General features: G+C 37.7%; 1 protein-coding gene across 1 annotated transcript; it reads left to right on the plus strand.

Moving 5' to 3' along the window:
• Window positions 1–12,068: 12,068 nt before the first annotated feature.
• CAPZA3 (capping actin protein of muscle Z-line subunit alpha 3) lies at window positions 12,069–12,968 on the plus strand. The gene has a single exon (XM_059934516.1). It carries the CDS (start codon window positions 12,069–12,071, stop codon window positions 12,966–12,968), a length of 900 nt encoding a protein of 299 aa, XP_059790499.1.
• Window positions 12,969–24,365: the final 11,397 nt, after the last annotated feature.

Here is a 24,365-nt window from a genome sequence, read left to right on the forward strand (position 1 = left end):
CAAAAAGAAATTTCCGGTTTTCAGAATACGTGTTGAAAATCTCAATAATTTCTTCTCTGTGTGCAATAATTCGATAAATTCTTCTAAATTCTTCTATGGTGATTCTTCCTTGCTTCAGCCTGTCATTATTCTACTAAAAAAAAATGACTGGTGGGCTCACATTGTGAATATAAAAAATACACAAAATGAAGACGTTAGAGTATTTGTGTAACATATATACCAACTTATACTGGAAAGAAGTTGCATTGGATTCTTATTTCAGGTAAAATACATAAAACTGCATGAAATGGTGCCAAAGTTGAGGAAAGGTTAGTGGATCATCACCACTTAAAACCCAGTGGCCAGAGCTGCCCAGTTTAAGTGAAGAAGTGTATCCTGCCCCTGGGAAGAGTTAGAGCCCTCACGCAGTTCTTCACCCGGAAAGACTTGCCCAAATTCAGGCTAAGCTGCTAGAGATTCTTCCAGACTTAGGACATCCCAGAACCATTTGGATTTGCCTCAGACCTTCTCCTCACTGTGGTGATGACATATGCCATCCCATAGAGCTCATTATAGTCTGCTGTTTTGTCCTTGCCTAGTTGGTTTCCTCTATCAAAAGCTTTGTTTTGGGCACTTGGAAACTGAAATCTAGGACATGGGTCCATCATGAAGGGAAAACAGACCTGTGGTTTCAGATCTGCTCAGTCTGACTGGGAAAAGGAAAGGTGATCCAGCAGGGGTGCAGGATTGCAGAGGGAAATGTTGACTCTGAGAGGTCATGGAACTTTCAGGGACATGTGTTCTATAGAGTCAGAAATATGAATCTGAATATCTGGAGGGGGATACAGGCTTGAGATGAACATGTTGGAGTTATTCCTGGGTGGATGTTTGTAAAGAAATGGTCAGAAATAAGAAGACCCTCTGTGTAAAAAACAAAACAAAACAACCCAATAGCCATAGTTGGAATGGAAAGAAGTATGGGAGAAGACGAGGAGTCTAGGTTATCTTTCAATTACACATTTCATTTTTCTATTCTACTCTACTTGAGTAGCTTCTTGAAACCATCCAAACAGTATGTAACCCCATGTCACCAATAGGCATCCTGCACCATAAATGTCAGAATAAATCAGTCATTCAAGATCACTGTAAATACAGAAGCTGCAATAGGTGGTAATACTTTGAGGAAGTGGAATCTGCATAATCACTGAAGGAACTGGGAGAGGGACAAACAAGGTCAGTTTCAATGAGAAAGAGTAGCTTCACCTGGTTGTTCTGGAAAATTCACATTTGAACTTTATGAGATAAGTGACAGGAAAGTGGGCTGGGTCCAGTTATTTAAAGTAACAGAATCACTGTGAGGTTCTGAGTAGGAAAATGACTAGCAAAGGAGAGGTTTAGTTGTGATTAGTTGTGCATTACCGATGGGAAGAGATGGAGAACTGCAGGTAAGGGAAGAGAGAAGATGCCATCCAGGTGGGAGGTGGTGAGTAGAAAGTAAAGAACAGGTGTCAGAAAATTATGAAGAGAGAAGTCAGAAGGATTCAACACATTAACATTTTAGATGCATGAGGGAGAGAAGTCAAGGAAGTCTGGAGTTGGGGAGAATTAGAATAACTAGTAGAATTACAGTATCACTTACAAATAAAAAACTGAGGTATAGGAAGTGCACCTTAGAAGGACATTTACTTTCCAAAGAGGCTATTTATATTTTAATTTTCTCAATACATTGCAAAGTACTTAAGCTTAAGTACAGAAAGCTTCTGTTAAAGGGCCACTGTATTGTGGTGAAAAGCTGACAATCTGTAGACAGTCAGAGCTGACATTATATTCCTAGCTCCAAAGTATGTGGGATTTTGAACGTCTAAATTAAACTATGAGCTTCATACTCTTCATCTGCAAAATGGGGATAGATAGCACTACTTATGTCAACAGGTTGCTATGAGGATGGAGATATCAGTGTATTGTTAGGTCTTATCTATGTCTGTTTCCCTCACACCCTCCAGCCTAGTGTCTCATCTTTTGACAAATGTAACTGTAAAACAACCCTAAGGTACAACAGAGGATAAACATGCTGGAAACGATCTCTTCACTTTTTTAGGAAAAGTTCACTGGTGGTTACCAGAGAGTTTGATCTGAGGAATCCAAGAAACAGTCTGAGCTGGGAATCAAGTAGGAAGAGCACCAGCTTAGTTCAAGGAGGAGCATTAATTTACACGTACAGAGCAGCTTGAAGAAGCAGGGGCTGGAATGGAGCCCCAGTGGGAATGAGACAGTGATAAGCTTGGGAAGAAGGTTGGAATCGGTGGTCGTCAAATGAGAAGTTGGGTCTCCAGAGCTCATTAAACAATAATAGCACCTTAAAATTACATAATCTTAAAAATAATTCATATTATCAATAATCTCAGTAGACTATGAAGTTCAACTTACTGTTTTGAAATTCTGGATTTTGAAGTCCACATAAGTCAATGTTACAGAATTAATTTTTTTTTAATTTAGCTCCATTTTGCTCATAATTTGTCATAAGATCTTAAGCAAGTCAATAAAAATCAAAGTGTGCCTGTAATTCCCGAAACATTTTGTCATGTAAAATTGTATGAATTAAAACTTCTGTCTTACTGAATAGCAACATAAAATAAGATATACTTTATCCACTAAGCAATGAACATTTTGTTTCTTTCAAGCAGGATATAAACTTGACCATCTGAAATGTCCTCTGGTAACTCGTTCTGTTTTGTTTTTCCCTAAAGATTGAAGTTGTTATCTGATACTAGAAAGAATTAGAGATATAAAGTTGAAACAAAATTCCACAAATCCAAATAATTGCTACAGTTGATCAAACCCAAAGGAAATGAAGGGTCAAAAATTAATCAAATTACCAAAAAAGAAAAACCACACACAAGAGGTGAGAATCGTATCGCTGAAGATGGGAAGTTCTAATTTTGATAGAAAGAGAAAAGGAAAAGGAAAGCAACAAAGGGTAAGTAATAAGGAGAAGAAAGATGACAGAGTGTCAGCAGAAGGGAAGCAAGAAGAAGAAAAGTGATAAGCAAGGAAGGTTCAAATCTGAGTACTGAGGCACATAAGAGCAGCCACAACGTGTAGGGTACCAACGTATTAATATCTCCCCTGTAGGAGGGAACTGAAGGTCAAAAATCTTATGTAAATTGTCCCCAGTCTCACAGGCATGGTAGACCAGGACTTGAACTAACTCCAAAACAATAGGGACAGGAGGAAAGAAAAAACAATACACCATTGCACGTATTGAGAGTATATGTGCAGAAATAAATAAATTGTGTCAAATACAAGTCTGATCTCTTTAACTCTCTTAAATTTCTCAGTGTTTCTCCTTTGTCTTCAGGACAAAATCCAAACTATTGTGTGGAATCCAAGACCCTTGAAGACATCACTGATGGTTTCTGCCCTCACCCTCTTCTCCCTTGCACTTCACACTGCCTGTGCTCTGAATTAGTTGCAATATAAACATCAAGCTGTCTCTTGCTATTGTAAAGGCTGTTTCTTCTGTCTGGAATGCCCTTCTTTAATTGTACTTCTTAACTTACGAATTTCTACTAATCCTCGAAAAAGTGTCCTTCTCTAGAAGTCTTCCCTTTTGTCCCTCTGTGTCTCTTCCTCAGGCCATGTTAGGAGTCCTACTCAGGATTCTTATACAATTCTGTACCTTCTTCTCCCCTAGGGTTTATTACACTGGAATTAAAGCCTTCTTTTCTACTTCTCTTCTAGAATTGCCGAATTGTCTCAGACAGGAAGTCTGTCATCTGTTTCTTGTATCCTAAGTACTTATAAGAGTGCCTGACTGAGGTCTTCAGAACTTGGTCCAGCACCTAAACAATTTTATGATCCTGGTGAAATATGTTCATTTAATTGGATAAAGGAGCTAAATATCTCCCTAAAGCTAGGGAGAGTAGGAAAACTATTTTTAAAAACATATTACAGAAAATATGCAAAATCTCAGGCCCCACTGCAGGGAATACTATAGCTTTTTAAAATGTTACATATTAATCATTTACAGTTTACAACATAAAATAAGAGTAATGAAGCCACCTTTCTCCTGTTTACAAAAAAAAAAAAAAGAAGCTCATTAAGTGGTTATTCTTTGCAAGCGTTACAGAAAGAACTTTCCCAAACAACTCTTTCATTATTTATGTATAATTTTAAAATATATCTTTTACCTTAAGAAGATGAACCCCATGAAGGTAGATATTTTATTCTTATTTTTACTCCCAATACCTGGTACTGGACCTACCCTAAAGTAGGAGGCTAGTGATTATATGTTTAAATGAATGACTGAATACAGGAGGATAAAAGAACATATTAAAATAATTCTATTGTTAGTCATTCTGATAGTACACTTTAGAAAATAGAATTAAGGCTTTTCATTTTGTTACCATTCTCCATTGCTCAGTTTGTTAGTAAAAAGATGAAATGTTGCTTTAAAAATGACATCTTGAGAAAGCTGATCTATCAAAACAAGAACTTTTAAAATAAAATGTAACATTTAAAATTATCTCTGAAATTACACTAAAAACAAATTATTCAGAATATATTCTAGGAAATCATATGACTTGCAACTTTCTTCCCAAACTCTGACATACTTGTTTAAACTACCTGGCAAACTTGGTTTTTTTCTCTTTTTTCATTCTGTTTCTTTCTGCTTCTGTTGCACAGATACAGCAGCCAGAGGCACCCAAGTCCCAGTCTTTCCTGAAGAAGGCCTATTTGCATACCTTGGAGATTGTAGCCTAAGGCCAGGAGCTTGTGCACACCAGCTGTTTCCCAGAGGACACGCCCCTCGATAGCCTGGCTCTGGCAGCCAGTGGGGCTTGTGTTCACGGGTTCAGCAGAACCCTGCCAAACAAAGAGAAGGTCCTTGGCTGGCAGTCCCCCTGGGGCTCTGCTCAGAGGGAATGGACTGATGCCCCCATCTTCCAGTCTTCCCCTGAAAGATGTCTATTTGCACACTTGACAAGCTGCTGCCTGAGGGTCCAGCTTCCAATCAGCCTGCATCTAGATGCTGCCTGATCCTCCGTTATGAGACGCTGCCAGGTCCTGGTACACCCTCAGTGACTGGGAGCCATTCAGAATGAAGTAGGCTGCTTGGACCGTCACAGAGGTTGAGAGACAAACCAGAACCAGGGCTGAACTGAGTGATAAGTTTCATCTCCTACATGAGACCACCCCTTCAAGGCTGGCACAGGGGGCTGTTCCATCTAAGGCACAGAAACCGACAGAGAGTAAAAGAAAATGAAGAAACAGAGGAATATGTTCCGAACAAAAGAGCAAGATAAAACCCCAGAAACAGAAATAAGTGAATTACTTGGTAAAGAGTTGAAATAATGGTCATAAACAATATGGAAGTTCCTCAAACAACTAAAAACAGAACTACCATAACATTCAACAAGTTCACTTCTTGGCACTCATTCAAAGGAAACGAAATCACTATCTTGAAAAGCTATCTGCACACCCCCCATGTTCATTGCAGCATTATTTACAATAGTCAAGGCATGGAAACAACCTATGTGGATAAAGAGAATATGAGATATATGTGTGTGTGTGTATATATATATCACATAAATATATATAATAATTTTCATCCATAAAAAAGAAGGAAATTCTGTAATTTGTGATGTCATGCATGGACCTTGAGGGCATTATGCTAAGTGAAATAAGTCAGACGGGCAAAGACAAGTACTGTATGATCTCATGTACATGTGGAATCTAAAAAAAAAAAATGAACTCATAGCTAGAGAACAGATTAGTGGTTCCCTAGCTATGGTGGGGTGGATGAGAACAGCTAGGGCATAGAAGAGGGGCAGGATGGATGAAGGTGGTCAAAAAGTACAAACTTCCAGTTATAAGATAAATCATTCTGGGATGTACTGTACAGCATGGTAACTATAGATAATACTGCTATATCATATATTTGAAAGTTGCTAAGAAAGTACTCTTAAAGGTTCTCATCACAAGAAAAAATTTGTACCTATGTGAAGAGATAAATATCTACTAAACTTATCATGGTAATCACTTCATAATATATACATATATCAAATCATCATGCTGTTACACCTAAAGCTAATACAATACTATATGTCAATTATGTCTCAATAAAATTGGGGATGGGAGCAGAGAAAGACTCATTAAGATTGCTCAGGAAGAGTTTGTTAAGTAAAAAGAAAGAAAATTAAGAACTCAACTTTAAGAGGAGAACAGAAGAGGAATGCTAGCAGGACAGATGGAGGAACGATATGAAATTTTAAAGAAAAACTTGGAGAGAGTGGTGTCTTAGGAGTTAGAATAGAGAGAAGTTTAAGAAAAGAGGGATAAATAAAATGCGTGGAGAAGCTCACCATTGAATTTAGCATTTTCGAAATAAAGAGGTTTTCAAAATAGGTGTGAAGGCAAAATTGGTTGCAATGAAACATTGAAGAAGTTGGAGGAAGAAATGTAAAGGATTCTTTCAGTTTATCTGCAAAAACAGAGACTGTAACATTTAGAAGAGGATATGGTGCAATTTATTTTTCAGATAAGATTAAAAATAAACTTAGAGTCTGGAGAACCAACTAAGGTAGGAAATCATAAACTCGAGGTGGAACAAAACACATATATAACTGCCTGAATTGACCCAAGTTGCAGATTTGTAGGGCAGAGGCAGCAGAGGAATATCCTGCCTCATCTCTCTGCCTTCTAACTCCCAATCCATTCTATACTGCTGCCAGATTTATCCTAAAATATGCAATATTTCCCTGCTCAAAAAATGCCAATGGCTACCCATTGCCTACAAAAGTAAGTCCAAATTCCACGGCCTACCAGTCAGGATTTCTATCATCTGGCCATAACTTGCATTTGCAGCTATTTCTCACCACTCCCCTTGGAGCATCCTACACTCAAGTCATGGCTGCTTACCTTTGATTCTTCAACCACTTCTAGCAACGTGATCTACACATATTGCTTTTCACTCCTCAAGGTCCAGCAAGAATGCCACCTCCACCATGGAATCTTTTATAAAAGCCCATGTTAGAGTCTCTGTCTTCTCAGATTCCCTGTTAGTATTACCTAGGAAATTTATTATAATCTACTTCTGGAACAGTAATTTCTGTATTTCTTTTCTCCTTAAAAGAGACATACAGTTTACTTTTTACAATCCGCGGTTTCTAACAGAGTGCCATGCACATACTGTAGATTTAATAATGGTTGCTAACTGCTTAGAGAATTTGAAGACTTAAGGTTAGTCCCATAATAATATAAATTCTTGAAATTGAAGAGGATACTATTTCATACTCAGCAAAAATCAAGAGTGTAATCTAAGACTAGCTATATGTATTGAAATGGCACATAATATTTCCTAAAAATAGCTGACATGCTACAAATTAAAGATAATAATAAAGCAATCAAAAAAATGTTAGTAAAGGGATAAAAAAGAAACTTAGAGAACTGCTGCTCAAGCCATGACTCAATAATTAATTTTGTAAAAAGAAGTTTACAATATTTTGACAGGGTCATAAATTTACATGTTCTTTACTCAAATTTTATAACAAAATTTCACCTTAGAAAATTAATTCATGTCAGAATTTATGTCAGCTTCTTAGGAAATCAATGAATGTAATGTAATTTTCTATATTTTTTTGAATGATCATGAAGTAGCTTCAACTAATATTTATCGAGTGCCTACTTTATGCCTAGCCTGGTACTAGGTACATTCACAAATGATATCTTATTTAATATTCAGAACCATCCTGCAAAATAACTATATTAGTATCCCCATTCTGCAGGTTAAGACATTTGCTCAGAGATTTCTGGCTTGCCAAGTACTATACAACTAGAATCTAATAGATTCAACAATCTCCACATCCATTGAGCTTGCTAATGACAACAGATGAGCATTTTTTTTGTGTGTGTGTCCACCAAAAACAAAGATTCATTATGATTCATTTTATTTGCTCTGGCTAAAATGTGTACCCTGAAGTGTGGAAAGATTAGCAACAAAAGTTAAAGCAAAAGAGTCAGATGTTTAAACTTAGTCTTCACCTTTCCAGAAAATTCAGTTAGCCAATACATTTTCCCTGAGCATACTACTTAATCAACATTTTAATGCATACACAGCAATTTAGCCTAAGGCAACAAAATATTTTCTATTAGAGGGCCTAGGGGAATTATTTTAATAGAAGAGAATGGTTTATCATAATCATCAGCCTTGTTTATATGTAATTTATGCTTCTAAAGTATTTGAGGTCATTTTAAAGGGTTTTTTGAAGTATTCTAAGCAAATTCTGCCCCTCTAATTTCTATAATTAACATTGTTTTCATAGCTACTTTAAAAAGGTTTTGCTAAACAAAATAGACCTTCAGTCCTGCTATGTCCAAATAATCATAAATTTCAATTAATGAGCTATTTATTTACTTGTTATAACTGTTGAGCATTCTACATGATGCTTTTCAATATGGCATGCATTTTACTCAAGTGCATTTCAAACAGTTATCTCTATCTTGCAGATAATTCAAAGCAACTTGATAATCACTAAATAAGAGTTTCAATATTTCACATTTGATACAGATTTAGCATATTACTACCTCTATATTGTGTTGAATGTGAATTTCATTAAACCTGAAAGCACATAGCTGTTTCTCCCTTCGGGCAATAACCCTGGGGGAAAATTCTACGTGTAAAGGTCTTTCACAGATACTTGTGTTCTTCACTTGTGGTATTAGGCATGAATTGATTAAAATTCTGATAGCTTATTGCAGCACAAGCTACTTGGATTCATAGAAACAGCTCTGAATTCTTTGTCTTTTACTGCAGTCTCCTGAGAAGTACAGCTTTTCTTTTTGAAGCCTCCTCTTTTGGTTAGTAAACATGAGGGCTAAATCTTATTGAGAAAAATGCTTGTTGGGTCTGCTGTGTGTTTCTGCTTATTTTCTAAGCAGAGGCACCAACCACCGTTCTTCAGGACTAGCTCTTCAAGGATGTTTACGTAATGAAGAGATAGTATCTCCCTCCAGAGGAAAACGCAGGTTTGTTTACTGTCCAGGATAATAATGATAATGACAGCCTCCAGGGCAAAGATCAGACAGGCTTACAGCCCATAATAAAAGCTCTGGCTTTCTAAACTTGAGGTCCCTCTCAGGTAATGCCACCCACCGCCCGTGCACGTGTCACCTGACCTCCTCACATTACACTTTGGGAACAGGGCTAGGAGAAATGGCACCAAAATGTTGATACTCTGGCAGTTGGTATTTTTGTGAGTGCCAAGCTGTCTTTTTTCTCTGAACTGGAAACCTGCGTCTGCCAACATCCCTAAAACTGTATCAGGCTAACTGAGTAGCTCGCAGGTAAGGTAAAACAAGCTTCCCAGTTTGTGTTAGTTGGTAACAATTTCAACCTAGATTGTGTTATCTGGCTACTCACTTTCAAGAAACAAAATCATATTCAGGATGCCTATCTTCCTAACTATCTGAGCTGGCCAGTCTAGTATTCTTGCCTGACTCGCCAAGAAATTTGCCATCTTCTTAGTGCAAAACTCAGCTAACACTTGGCTTTTTCTTTTTTTTTTCATGATCTTTCCCTTTGTCCTCTAGTGACAGACTTGATCCAGGTTCCCTTCCTACTAATTCTTCTTTAAACAAAGAGAATTTACGGCATGATTGTCTGCTTTGAGGTGAGAAAAATGCCATTTTTCTGAAGATTGCCCATTCCTTCTATAAATCACTAACATCCAATCCATTTACCCATTTCATCATTTATATGATTTGATCTAATCAGATGACCAATCCTAATCTGATGTGAACATTCCTGCATTCTCAGCAGATTGTTCTAAACTAATAACCTGGCATGATTTCAAATTTTATCAGCAACTCATTTTACGTCTTACCTAAACTCTTTGTCTTGATTATAAATATATTTAGCATAATTAATTGCTTTAGTTCTTAAGAGACTAATCTTTCATATGCATTTTCTTCAGAAAGCATCCAAGTAGTTATGGACATTTTCCAATATTGGATTAAGTCCTTCCTAGGGTGGGGTGTTCAGAGGGCGGATATTATCTCACCTTAAAAATATACTTCACATGAATAGTATTGCACCGAATATCTAATTTTTCAAGTAATTTCAGAGTTTTTTCTAGGGTAAGTTTTCCACATTTAAAGTCATCCCGAACCACGGACAAAAACCATGTACGAAGAACACCAAAAAAAGAAGTTAAGGAAATTCTCACAGAAAGTCATTAAGTACTTAAAATGACTAAAGAATATTTTACCTCTCTTCAGTTCAACGTTTTTATTTTCAGAGGAGAGTCTATCTCAGGCTTAAATGAGAAAACAATTTTATGATACATAATATTTAAAAAAAACTAAGTAGGCACTACTCTGTGGTAAAGGTATGAAAGGGTATAACACAATAAAAATTACAGGGAAACAATAAAAATTAACATTTGAGAAATCAAGCTATTACTTGGGAAATACAGTCTATTTTCTGAAGACGTGAACTTGGGAGACAGCTGAACATCAACACTTGATCTCTCTCAGCATTAGTTTCCTCATCTGAAAAGTCGTCCAATTAATACTTCCAGAAGGTGGGGGCATTAAATGAGTTCAAACCATGGCTGATATGATGATTACCACTACATTAGCCAAATGTCAGGCTACACGCCTGCCCCAAAAAGCATTTTAAGGACCATAAAAAAGAGTAAAAAAAAAATGCCATGGTGAGTGTCTATTTAGTATGAAAGAGAAGGCGAAAATAATCAAGCTTGCTTATTATCTACAGAGAAACTACAAAAATTAGGACACTTCAAATTCAAAAACTAAGGTTAGGAAGAATTAATACGACAGTCTATAAAATCGTGAAAGGTATTGGTAAAAATTGTTGAACAACACACTCAATTTCAGATTGTTAGAACTAACTGGAAACCCTTCAGACTAATGGCAATGACTTAATATGGCAAAGCTCAAGTTATTATAAGAAAAAGATACAGGAAGCTAGGGAAACTCAGAAAAACTCAGGGCAGAAAGGGAAGGAAGCAGTTTTTGCTTAAATGAGAGAAACTTAAGTTCAGGACTCTTCAAAAAGAATGAGAAAAGAATCAAGGAAAGGGGATAAATCAAAAGAAAGAGGAAAGAGGAACAGAAAGCACTCTGAGTGGATATTTGTTCTCCATATTTTCATGACCTGTAGTTCCTGTAGTTTCTCCTCGCTTAGAAGTTTCTCCCCATTATGAGTTGCCACAAGTTCCAAATATGATTAACACTGCCCCTTTGCAGGAGAGGGATTTCTTGAAACTCATCCACTGATGCCACTGCCCCTTTTCTAGAAAGAAAGCAGAAAACACAGTGGTTTGTTGCCTTTGTTCTTTGGAGTTAGCTCAACACTTAAATCCCACAGAAACCATATGTAACATGTGATCTCTTCACTTCACTGCCCTTAAAACTTTCTGGTTTCTTGCTCAGGTTCTGACCATTTCCAAACCCACAGTGTTTATACATGAGGCATCTCTTGCTGTCTGGCATTTTCCCATGAACTGCCATCGCACCTCATTTTATTTGTATTATTTTGTTTAAACCCCTCAAACCTCTCAGCATAGCGTGCTTCCACTGGGTTGGGGACAGTTATTCTGAGGGCCTGATTATACATCAATGCCATTGTGGTCCCCAAAAGGTGCAAAGGGTTGCCAGACACTCTCTAGAAACTCTGGGCTGCTTCTCTAGATCCCTGACAACATATAATGCACACAGAGACACACCACTTTTGAAGAAGGCTGTTCTGGAGGCTAAGTTCTTAAAATCTTCAAAGTTCTTATAGCTGGTTGGCTGGGCACCACGCTGTCAGGTGACTATCATGTTTTTCTTTTGGTCTGAACACCTAATGTGATATCATTGAAAGTTCCATACGTCATAGAGAAAGCTTCTTTATGACTTCATCAGGAGACTCAGAGCTTGCCAGACAACCTGTTTTTTCATGGTCAGACATGGTAATCTTAAGCTGAATGTGTAACACCTTGATGGGAAGGTTGTCCCATGGAATGTTTTCTCATCTTTGAACACTCTTTATTTCAGAAGCTCTGCTTCTGCTACAACCAAACATGTCACTTAGCGAGCTGAGTAAGAAAGAGAAAGAAAAAGTAATTCTCAGACTGTTAATACAGGCTCCTCCAGGGGAATTTGTAAATGCCTTTGATGATCTCTGTCTGCTTATCCGTGATGAAAAACTCATGCACCATCTAGGTGAGTGTGCAGGCCACCAGCATTGTCAAAAATATTACATCCCACTCTCCATCGACGGGAATGCGGTCCTCCTGTCTCACCACAACGTAGTGGGTGACTACCGGTTTTTTGACTACCAGAGCAAACTTTCTTTCAAATTCGACCTGCTTCAAAACCAGTTAAAAGACATCCAAAGTCACGGCATCATTCGGAATGAGATGGAGCACCTGAGGACTGTTGTTCTGTGCGCCTTAAAACTGTATGTGAATGACCACTATCCAACGGGGAACTGCAATGTGCTGAGAAAAACGGTGAAAAATAAAGAGTTCTTGATCGCTTGCATTGAAGATCACAGCTACGAAACAGGAGATAACTGGAATGGCCTTTGGAAATCGAAATGGATTTTCCAAGTCAATCCGTTTCTAACCCAGGTAACAGGGAGAATTTTTGTGCAAGCTCACTTCTTCAGGGGTGTCAACCTTCATGTCGAGATCTCCAAGGACCTGAAAGAAAGCTTGGAAGTAGTTAACCAAGCTCAACTGGCTCTAAATTTCGCGAGGCTTGTGGAAGAGCAAGAGAATAAATTTCAAGCTGCAGTCTTAGAAGAATTACAGGAGTTATCAAACGAAGCCCTAAGAAGAATTCTACGAAGAGATCTTCCAGTGACCCGCACTCATATTGACTGGCAGAGGATACTATCTGACTTGAATCTGGTGATGTATCCTAAATTAGGATACGTCATTTATTCAAGAAGTGTGTTATGCAACTGGATTATATAAAGGATTGCTCATGGTAACTGTCTTGACCTGATTACTTTGTTTCAGGGGGGCGGGGAGGGTCAGAGGTTATTTCCCTAAAGTTGAGAAGCCACTAGACATGCCTGTCACTTTGCAGATGCAAGTTTCTGGGGTTCTTCTTTTTGTTTTTTGAGGGGGTGATGGTTGGTCACATAGCACAGCTTGTGGGAACTTGGTTCGCCGACCAGGGATTGAACCTGAGCCTTCGGCAGTGAAAGCGCAGAGTCCTAACCACTGGACATCCAGGGAATTTCAGATGCAAGTTTAAATTAGGGACAAGTCTACCAAATCATTTTATTCAAGGAATATTTACCAGTAAGTCAAGAAAATGATGATGGAAATGTATTTCATGCTAGGGACCATCATAAAGCCAGAAACACTTTTAGAACCTAAAATGGCTTTATAGAATGTGGCACCCCAGAAGTATGAATAGAGGTAGCCAGGGTTAAGGCTGTGTATATGTGTGTGTGCAGGAATGACTTTTGACTTTCTTTGTAACTGGAGAAGGTATGCAAATGAAAGTCATTCTGCGAATGATACTTCACATAACTCAGTTCAGTCCTACACCAACCCTGAGGGGGTAGATTTCAATAAGTAACATTAGGGTTGGATGTTCCATGAAACCAACAGATATCAAAAATATAGCTCATATGAAGGACTATTGGATCCATAGCCATCCCCCCCCACACAATAATCTGGAATTACTCCAATCCCCAGGCTTTTCTGATACCTAACATGGTCTTCGAAGAATCAACTGGAAAAGCTTGGCTCCCAAGATTATATAGTCCAGCTCTTGTGAAGTCATCACTACAAGCATATATAAGTGCTTATTTCATGCTGGACCTTGTGCTAGATGATTTACACACAATTTTTCATCATTAGACCACTACCAGTAGTAACCCCATTTTACATGAGAAGAATCTAAGACCTGAGTTGGTTAATTCACCCAGGCACATAGTAGATGGTGGGTGTGACTACCTTTAACACTGTTAACCTCTAGGGTACTGCAGCTCTCTGTGGAGGCCTGTTTCCTTAAGACTTGTGAACTCTACCCTGCAATGACTTAAATGCCCTAGGCAAGCATTTCACCCACAGGAGACCCCCAAAGGAACTGGAACTGGTGGGCTGCTGGTTTCTAGCCAAGCTGTCCCCTATCACTAGTCCCAGCAATGTTACTGACCACTTGTGTCTGCTCTCAAAGAAATCCAAATCTAAACCTCTCTAATAAGACTGCAGTCGAGCAGTAGATGGGCCCCAGCCCCCAAATCCAACTTATCAGGGAAGCAAAGTGCTTTATAGTTTGGATCCATGCAATTGAGAAAAGGTCTAATTTTACTTAATAAACATTGGAGCAAGTGTTTATTAAGGATCCTAGGCAAAAATGTCTAAATCTCAAACTTCTCTTCCTCAACTTGTGGATCTTAGAGAATCTCAGGAGGATTACCTAGGGTATATCATTAAAACTATAACTTTCCAGTACCCATCCTCAGATTCTGATTTAATAGGTCAGAAAAATCTACATTTTAAACAATTATTGGTGAAGATTCCAATGAGAGGGACTCTAGGACCACATTTTAAGATGTATTGTTCTAATCTTAAACTAACACACCTTTGATTGCTATTAATTGAAATCATTTCCTATTGTCCATTAAAGGCCATTTCTACTACTTCACTGGGTTCACCATGCACAGACAAAGGACAGGCCTTCATCTGTCATGTCAAAAAATTAAGAAAAATCTTTCTAAAGAAAAACAGCAAAGAAAATTGCCCTCATTGCCCTAAAATATACCCATCTGACAAATTCTTTTGCAAAAATTTGAATTGATATTATGGTTATATATGTGTTGATTTTCCAGATCATTCCAGAGTAAGGCTTAATGTTTTATGGAACAATCACAAAAGCATTTAACACTCACTCTAACACAGGGTTTTTAAAATAATATTTATTGGTATTTCTGGATATAAAACTCACATGTACAAATCATAGAAAATGCTTAAAGTATAAAGTATGTTGGCCAATTTCCTTCCATCAAATTTTATGGAATTGTTTTAAATATTAAGGGTATACAGCATATAAAAATTTGTATCCTGTTCTTTTTATATAACCTCCCATATCATAAATATTGTCCCATGTCATTAAAACCCCTTGAGCACATAATTTTAATTATTTACATGATATTCATACTATTCATGCACAATAACAAGACAACCATTTCTCTATTCATGCATAATTTAAAATTTTAGCATTTTATTTTTGTTATTAATTAGGCTATAGTATCTCTGTGCATAAAGCTTTGCCCACATTATACATTATTTCCCTTAAGATAAATTCCCTATAATCACATATTGAAAACATATGAACATATTAATGCTCTTAACACATATTGCCAAATTGCTTTCCAGAAAGATTTAACAATTTATAATCCAGTTGGTAGCATAAAAGTATCTAGCTCACCACAGTAATCTTGACAATATTGAATATCAAATTTTTTCTTTGATAGGCAACAAACCTTAAAACAAAACGAGTAAAAAAGGTATTTCACTAACTTATGCTACCCTATACCTAAAAGCATTCCCACAACGATATTATTTGGTAGTTACTTTCTTTATATGGAGGCTGGCATAGCCAGGAAAATCTACAGTTACTACCTTTTCTCCGAACCTTATCTCACACACACACACACACACACACACACACACTTACATTTAAACCTGCACTATGTGCTCAGGCATATATACACACACACACACTTACATTTAAACCTGCACTGTATGCCCAGGCATATACACACATACACACAAAATACACATGTGCCCAGGCATATACACACATACACACAAAATCCTTCAGATTCTGAAGACTCAGTGTGATAGTTTTTTAATATTCCAGTATTCTCTCCCCCCAATCCTATTTCCAGCTGGAATGTTAGCTCCATCAGAATACGGACCTTGTCTATCCCAAGTATCTAGTCCATTATTGTCTGTCATATGGTAGATACTCAGTGAATTAATGAGCTAATGAACAAATAAATCATGATAATAGGTGCATAAAGCATGGTAGGCTTAATTAGCCTTAAGACTTTTTAAACCATAAATACTTGCTGTCTCTTTAGGAACGATGTATTCCTCTGCCGATTCCCAAGGCTGAGGTTGGCACTCTTCATTATAAGGCAGTTGATTGCATTCTGAAGCTGCTATTGGCTGCCTCCTGCTCTGATGAAAACCTTTGCTCTTTTCCTACTCCAAATGGAGAGAGATGTTTCCTCCAACAAGTTGAAGAAAATCAAGTTCTCCAAAAGTCATGTACAGAATTTTTTGTCAATTTTACATGATCCTCTATCAAAGATTTTTTGCCCTTCCCTTTGGGGCGCTAGTCCAGAGTGTTAGTCAAATGACCATCTCATGTTCTGCTCAGAGGTCCGTGGAGGGGTGTACACCCTGCAACTTCCCCCTATGTCAGGGTGAGTCCCAGCTCTTCCAGGATGTGCCTTAGCCTCAGGCTTGCCTTGAAGTTAAAACAGGCTTCAATCTTCCTTCTTTGTTGGGACCTTCACCACAGTGTACAAGACCCAACTACTCCCTTTGTTATCTGAAAACCAGGTTTGCCTCTTGGTGGGTATCAAGCCAATAGACACAACCAAGACAAAGATCTGGATAAGGAAGGATTTATTATTACTTTCAGCAAGTAAGGAGAACACCAGGGATCCTTCCCAAAGCAGTGTCTCCCTGGACAGCAAAATTGGGAAGTTTTAAGCTAATGGTACATGCATATTCATGAAGGGGCTTGAGCAGAGGAGAATTCAGCATAGAATTGGGGCAGAGGTCCACTGAGTCCAAGCTTTAGTTGATTGAAGTAATGTCAGGAGGGTCAGAAAAGGCCAACCTCATCATCCCTTAGATTCCAGTTGATTTGATGGTTGAGGGGGGATTTAAATTCTGCAAACAGCTCAAGACTGTGCTTTAGGCTAGTCTTTACCATTGAAAGAGAACTGGGTGTCTAATAGGTCATCTTTGCGATTGTTGCTTCTCTTGTCTGATAACAATCGCTTGTTTCTGCATTCTTTTGTTCCCTTAAGATCATGAATTGCTGAGACAAGGGCAAGCATGTGGCCAGGCTTAGATCACAAAATGCCTTAGGCCAAATATGACTTCTCTTATGTCAAGAAAGCTACACCTGGTTTTCTTTTCTTTCCCCGGGGACCCCCTACCCTGTCTGCTTACAAAACCTTTCTATCTCAACTCCACATCAGTCACTGATCTCTCATTCTTGATGAGCAATCAATTTATTCTTCCCTATTGACTCCCGTGGCCTTCTTCATGATATGCTTTCAAATTTTTCTGCTCTACTCAAGCTCTACTTCATCATTCTTTCACTTAGTAAATGACTTTGTTCTTTACTAAGAAGACACATGCTTTCAAAGAGAGCTCCTACAGCTTCTTTTCTCTGCACTTAAAAACATATTTATTGTCTTCTCCCTCCAAATAGTCACCAAAGCAGTGTATGTTCCTTTCTGAGACTACTTCTTCTTCCTCTGCATCTGATCCTAAATCCTTGATCTTATGTCATCCAGGCTCTTGATTCATCAGCTATTTTTTATTCTTGACTCCTCACTTTCTTTATCCCCTCTTGGTTCCTCTCCTCTATAAGCAAACATACTCAGTTCCAATTATCCTAAAAAAATCTTCCCTACGAATCTCTCAGATCCTTTCACCATGAAACTTTTCAAAAGATTATCCTATTCTTAACTTTTTTCTGCTTCCTGACCACTTAATATTTTCTTAAAGGAATGGATTTAATTAAGAGTCTTCCATGTTCTAGGCATTCTACCAAGCAATTTCACCTGCCTCATTGAATCCTTATAAGAATCATACAACTGGGAATTATTTTTTACAGCTTAGGAAACTAAGAATATTCTTGAGTAATTTTGCTAAATTGACACAGCTAGCAAGTGACAGAACTGGGCTTCCGATTCAGGTCTGTGACACTTCAGAATTCCTGCCCTTTACACCACATCGTGCTGCCTTAACTCTGCACCTCTGCCTTCCAGTCCAACAGTATATTGAAAATCCGTTCTCGAAAGTTTTCAATATCATCATGGTTCGTTTCAATGAGCTTCCGTCAGTTGGCATCATGGGAACTTGACTATTTCTTTATCCTGAAAAACTGTTCTTTCCTCAGTTGTAACTGCCTCTTAGTCTCCTCCTTCTCTGATTCTTTTCATTTTTCCTCCTCCGCTGTACCCCACACTCAAACATAGGCATCCTCCAGACTTAAGTTCTCCATCCTCTCCTTTTTACATGATCACCCTCATTCACCAAGGTTTTCAGCAACCACCCTATTCTTCACAATATTCAGGTACAACAGTACTGGCTACTCACTGTCCATACCTATGACTAAGTAGCTCTTCAAAACAGTATTTTTTATAGCATATGCATCTTTTTCACTTCCCTCTCAGCTACCAAACTTGCTGATTATTTTTCTATTTTTATGTTATTATTGAACTTGTCACTAAGCACTATATTCTAAGATACAACCTTGACCACACTCTGCCCGAGCAGCTTTGCATAAACACATCTCCCAGTTTGACTTGACCTCCAAGAATATCCTGTCTTGACACTGCTCCCCCTTGATCCACACTCCCTCCCACCATCCCTCCAACCCTGACCACCCATGTTCTATAAATGAAGACAAGACATCTACTAAATAATCATACAGATGAATCCAATCAACTTGACTTTGTGCTTCATTTCTACATTCCAATATTACCTACCTATAAGTTCTATCTTACAGTGTCAAAATCAACATTTTCAGAGCTAAGTTTTTATTCTTTCCTACCTCTCTCTCCTTCAAGAAAATTACTTTCTTTTTTCTTTTTTTTTTTTTTTTTGCTGCTCTTAGAAGCACTATCTTACCATTAATTCAAGGTCAAAACTTCAGGCATCTTTAACTTCTTTCCTATTTCTTAAAATCCAATTAGTCATTGCATCTTTTTATTTCTGCATTTTTCTTATTTATTCCCTTTGTCACCTTATCATTAATTTTTGTCACTTCTCATGTATCAAGTTTTCTAACTGGCCTGCCTTTATTTTCTTTTTTAAATCTCCAATCTATTCTCTGAAGTTCTGCCAAATTAATTTTCACAAACCTTAACTGATTATTCATTGATGTTACTCACAATCTTTATCAAATACTTTTAAACAATACCTATTGACTAAGGGATCCATTTCAAATTCCCTGGCTTAGCATTCCAAGGTCCCCCATGACCTGAGTGCCCCTATATCTTCCATGGATCTAACATGGCTAAACTGGACTTTAGGACTGGACTTAACCACCTTTTCCAAAAAGCCTAAGAGAAGCTTCACCAAAAGTGCTCTCTACATTTCCTATATGTAAACACCTTCTAGCTCTAATTTTGCCTTGAAACTTTTCCATCCTAATTTGAATATTAGACGTGTGTGTTTGTCCTGTTACTCTTAATATACTAAAGAAGGGATTTTTTGTTTCATTGATACACAGTGTAATAGAAATCTATGAAATTTTGAGTTAGAATATCTAAGTTCAAGCCCTGATTCTACCAATTACTACTTTTGTGACATAAGGCAAGGATAAAATATATGACTTCTTTGATACCCATTTGTTCCATTTGTTAAATAGGGGTTAAATGCATGATGTTTTACATAGAATGTGTGAGCAATAAATCGTTCATGAATAAATAAATGTTGAAGAGAGGAGAGCTTCCGTAAGTCTCTCAGGTTGGCCAGAGCTTCACAAGCAATATTTCCTAAAGATAAGAGAGAGTATCTGAAGCATCATTCCTCAACCCAACCAAAGGTCTCTATCTTTCAGGAATTCTAATTTACAAATATCTCTGATTTGGAAACACAGTTTTGCATTTTAAAGATCTTTCATAGTGTCTGGCATACGATAAGAATATAATTCCTACACTGTATTTTCCTGGCAATACATTCTTGAGATCTTATTATATGTCAAATGAAGATAGATCCCTTAAGGAGGCTCCAGGGACAAGATTTATTTTCAGATTTAATCAATCAATGTCCCAACAGGAAACGGATGACAAATACAGATATGATAGTTCAAAGAAAGTATAATGAAGGGGTTATCCACAAAGATGTGGGAACACAAGGGACAGCGAAATAACATGAGAGCATTTTACATCTTTAGGTCAAGGTTAAGGAGCGGTCACTAGAACCTGGAAGGAGGCATCAATATAATGGGTCACCAGAAGAAGGGCTATACCCTTCTGTGGAGGAACGTTCCAGCCCAAGGAAACTCCCCCAGAAAGAGAGTCAAGGGCATAAATATTCTTCTCCTGCTTCTGGCTTCTGTCAGAGCTCTCCATTGGCAAACCCAATCAAAAATGAGAGGGCAAGGGAGTCCATTAATAGTCTATGCACATCTGCCTCCCAAGGCCAATAGTAGGGGGGTGAAGGGAAGAGAACAGATCTGGAGGGGCAAGTGGAAGATACATGTTCATTCATCTGAAGGCGATTTCTGATACCAGGCAGGACTTTTGTTTTAGTGTGATGAACATCTGGCATTTACTCAGCATATGCTTTTGTTCACTTAGATAAGTCATTATTTTAAATAAATAAATATATTTTGTAGAGCTACATAAAAAATGTGTTTGGAAGGATTTCAAGTAATTTTTCTATATATTTTAGTCCATTTTAACTCCCTTGAAAAAGGACAAACTCTTCTAGGTTATAAATGCAACAGGTTTCCTGAATTAATTTTATTACATAAATGTAATGCTTATCATACTGTTCTTATCTCCCTAGTCACTTTTTATTCTTATTTTAGAATATGTAAAGTGCCCTCACTTTGCAAGCACCATGTTCTGCTCCAAACTCATGAATAAAAAAGAATTTATGGTGTGAATAGGATTTACTAATTCGACAGATCCATTTTTTTTATTCCCTGGGAACGTGATCTGTGACCCTAACAGCATGCAAATGCAACCCTCTGTTCAGAGGGAGTCATGGCATGAGAGAGTGAAGTAAGGGGAAAATTCCATAAACATTATATTCTTTAGTAGAGATACCTGAACAGTATCTCAATGTTTCCTAATGAGTATTTCCTATGTTCACATCAGTACTTCTTTTTATACCTCATTCTTGGATAAACAATCTTCAACAAAGCTCAAATTCTTCTGGATTTATTAGAAAACAACAATAAAGGAAAATCAGGACTCTTTTGTCAAATTATTATTATAGCATAACACATGCCTAAAGTTCAAGAAGGGTCCATAACGTTTGTTTGGAATTAAATTCTCCATGTCTAGTGCTGAAACTCATAAGTCAAACTGATCTCTTCAGAATTTCTAGAAATTCTTGCAGTGTGCCATGATTTCTAATGGCAAGACCTCACAATATAGAAGAAGATATGATGACAGTGGCTCTTTATAGTTACATGGTACCATTCAATACATTTTGTTGGGACCACCATTGACTCTCATCACACACTATTCACAGGGAATTTGACTGGAAATTTTGAGTTAAGTTGCATTAACTTAGCTTGGCCTAGGATGTACTTCTAACTACTTGCCAACATCCATAGTCACACTATTCGTTTCACCCAAGAACACCGCGTATCAAACCCTTCTGGACTTTGTAGAACAATCTGACCTGGCCTGGCCCATCCATATATGTGCCTCAACTTCCTCCTTTCCAAGGGACTGCAGTCCCAAGATCCTCCCTTATGTTACTGCAAATTTATTTAACTCTCTTCCAAAATTCTTTTGCAAAATATTTTCATGGACCTATTACTAACTCTGCTTCCTTTTTATCTTCCCGTCACTCAATTCCTTGTTTTAAATTAATCTTCAAAAAATAGTTCTTTATAGATGTAGCCTCAAGGATCCTATCTTACTGACTTTGGTGATCCCATTACAGAGTCTGAAACATAATGAGTGTTTAGTAGATATTTGCTGAATATGTAGATGGATGGTTAAATGAATGAATACATTGAAGGAAGAAAATAAACTCTATTAATCTTTCTTTTAAATAGATACCTTTTCCACTAGATATTTTAATTTTCAAAGCATCAAGAGGTGAATGTCAATCTAAAAATGCAGGGACAAAGGATGTGCCTGGGATTTCATGGACAAAGAAGTTCGAATATGCTGTGTATGCCTCACTTGGAGCGTCTCGATGTACGTTAAACGCTCAGAGATAGTCTGCCACTAAAAAAATTATTTAGTTGAGTATTTTCTGGAATCATTTTTGATTCCTCCCTTTTCCCCTCACCATCCATATCTAACCTATCTGCAAGGTCTGTGAGTTTGACCTCCAAAAGAATATCTGTCTACTTCCCTCCACCACGGCTGCTACTACTGTAGGCCATGGCGCCATCCTGTCTCACAGGAGTACTGCAATATCCTCCTAATTGACATCTCTCCTTCCACTCTTGGACTCATAACCATTCCAACAAAGTAGCCAAAATGAGCTTTTAAAAACATAAATTGATTCCCTGTTTATCCCTAAAGCATACCAATGGGTTTAATGTTCTTAAAGTCCAATCTTCATATATTGGTCCACAAGGCCTTATGACCTCTAGCCTGAGCCGCACTCTCAAACCTTATCAACCACCACTCTCCTCCTTGCCCATCACTCTTTTGTTCACTAGGCTTCCTTCTCTGCCTTTTCCTTGCCAAGCCCTCTCCTACATGAAGGACTGTGTACTTGACGTTTCCTCTGCTTAAAAACATGTCTTTCAGCTCTTCTTGTCATTAGTTTCTCTTCATCCTTCAAGCCTCAGCTCAAATATCATCTTCCTGAAACCCTTCTCGAGAATTGGCCCTTCCCAGTTGTCCCACATCACCAGCTTTATTTCCTTCATAGTAACCATCACAATTTGAATTTTTTTTTTTTTTTTTTTTGTTTTTTTTTTTTGTTTTGTTTTTTTATACTGCAGGTTCTTATTAGGCATCAGTTTTATACACATCAGTGTATACATGTCAATCCCAATCGCCCAATTCAGCACACCACCATCCCCACCCCACCGCAGTTTTCCCCCCTTGGTGTCCATATGTCCATTCTCTACATCTGTGTCTCAACTTCTGCCCTGCAAACTGGCTCATCTGTACCATTTTTCTAGGTTCCGCATACATGCATTAATATACGATATTTGTTTTTCTCTTTCTGACTTACTTCACTCTGTATGACAGTCTCTAGATCCATCCACGTCTCAACAAATGACTCAATTTCGTTCCTTTTTATGGCTGAGTAATATTCCATTGTATATATGTACCACATCTTCTTTATCCATTCATCTGTTGATGGGCATTTAGGTTGCTTCCATGACCTGGCTATTGTAAATAGTGCTGCAATGAACAATCGGGTGCATGTGTCTTTTTGAATCACGGTTTTCTCTGGGTATATGCCCAGTAGTGGGATTGCTGGGTCATATGGTAATTCTATTTTTAGTTTTTTAAGGAACCTCCATATTGTTCTCCATAGTGGCTGTATCAATTTACATTCCCACCAACAGTGCAAGAGGGTTCCCTTTTCTCCACACCCTCTCCAGCATTTGTTGTTTGTAGATTTTCTGATGATGTCCATTCTAACAGGAGTGAGGTGGTACCTCATTGTAGTTTTGATTTGCATTTCTCTAATAATTAGTGATGTTGAGCATCTTTTCATGTGCTTCGTGGCCATCTGTATGTCTTCTTTGGAGAAATGTCTATTTAGGTCTTCTGCCCATTTTTGGATTGGGGTGTTTGTTTCTTTGATATTGAGCTGAATGAGCTGTTTATATATTTTGGAGATTAATCCTTTGTCGGTTGATTCATTTGCAAATATTTTCTCCCATTCTGAGGGTTGTCTTTTCGTCTTGTTTATGGTTTCCTTTGCTGTGCAAAAGCTTTGAAGTTTCATTAGGTCCCACTTGTTTATTTTTGTTTTTATTTCCATTACTCTAGGAGGTGGATCAAAAAAGATCTTGCTGTGATTTATGTCAAAGAGTGTTCTTCCTATGTTTTCCTCTAAGAGTTTTATAGTGTCCAGTCTTATATTTAGGTCTCTAATCCATTTTGAGTTTATTTTTGTGTATGGTGTTAGGGAGTATTCTAATTTCATTCTTTTACATGTAGCTGTCCAGTTTTCCCAGCATCACTTATTGAAGAGACTGTCTTTTCTCCATTGTATATCTTTGCCTCCTTTGTCATAGATTAGTTGACCATAGGTGCGTGGGTTAATGTCTGGGCTTTCTATCTTGTTCCATTGATCTATGTTTCTGTTTTTGTGCCAGTACCATATTGTCTTGATTACTGTAGCTTTGTAGTATAGTCTGAAGTCAGGGAGTCTGATTCCTCCAGCTCCATTTTTTTGCCTCAAGACTGCTTTGCCTATTCGGGGTCT

The sequence above is a fragment of the Balaenoptera ricei genome, chromosome 10, assembly GCF_028023285.1.
Source record: "Balaenoptera ricei isolate mBalRic1 chromosome 10, mBalRic1.hap2, whole genome shotgun sequence".
Taxonomy (NCBI): Eukaryota; Metazoa; Chordata; class Mammalia; order Artiodactyla; family Balaenopteridae; genus Balaenoptera; species Balaenoptera ricei.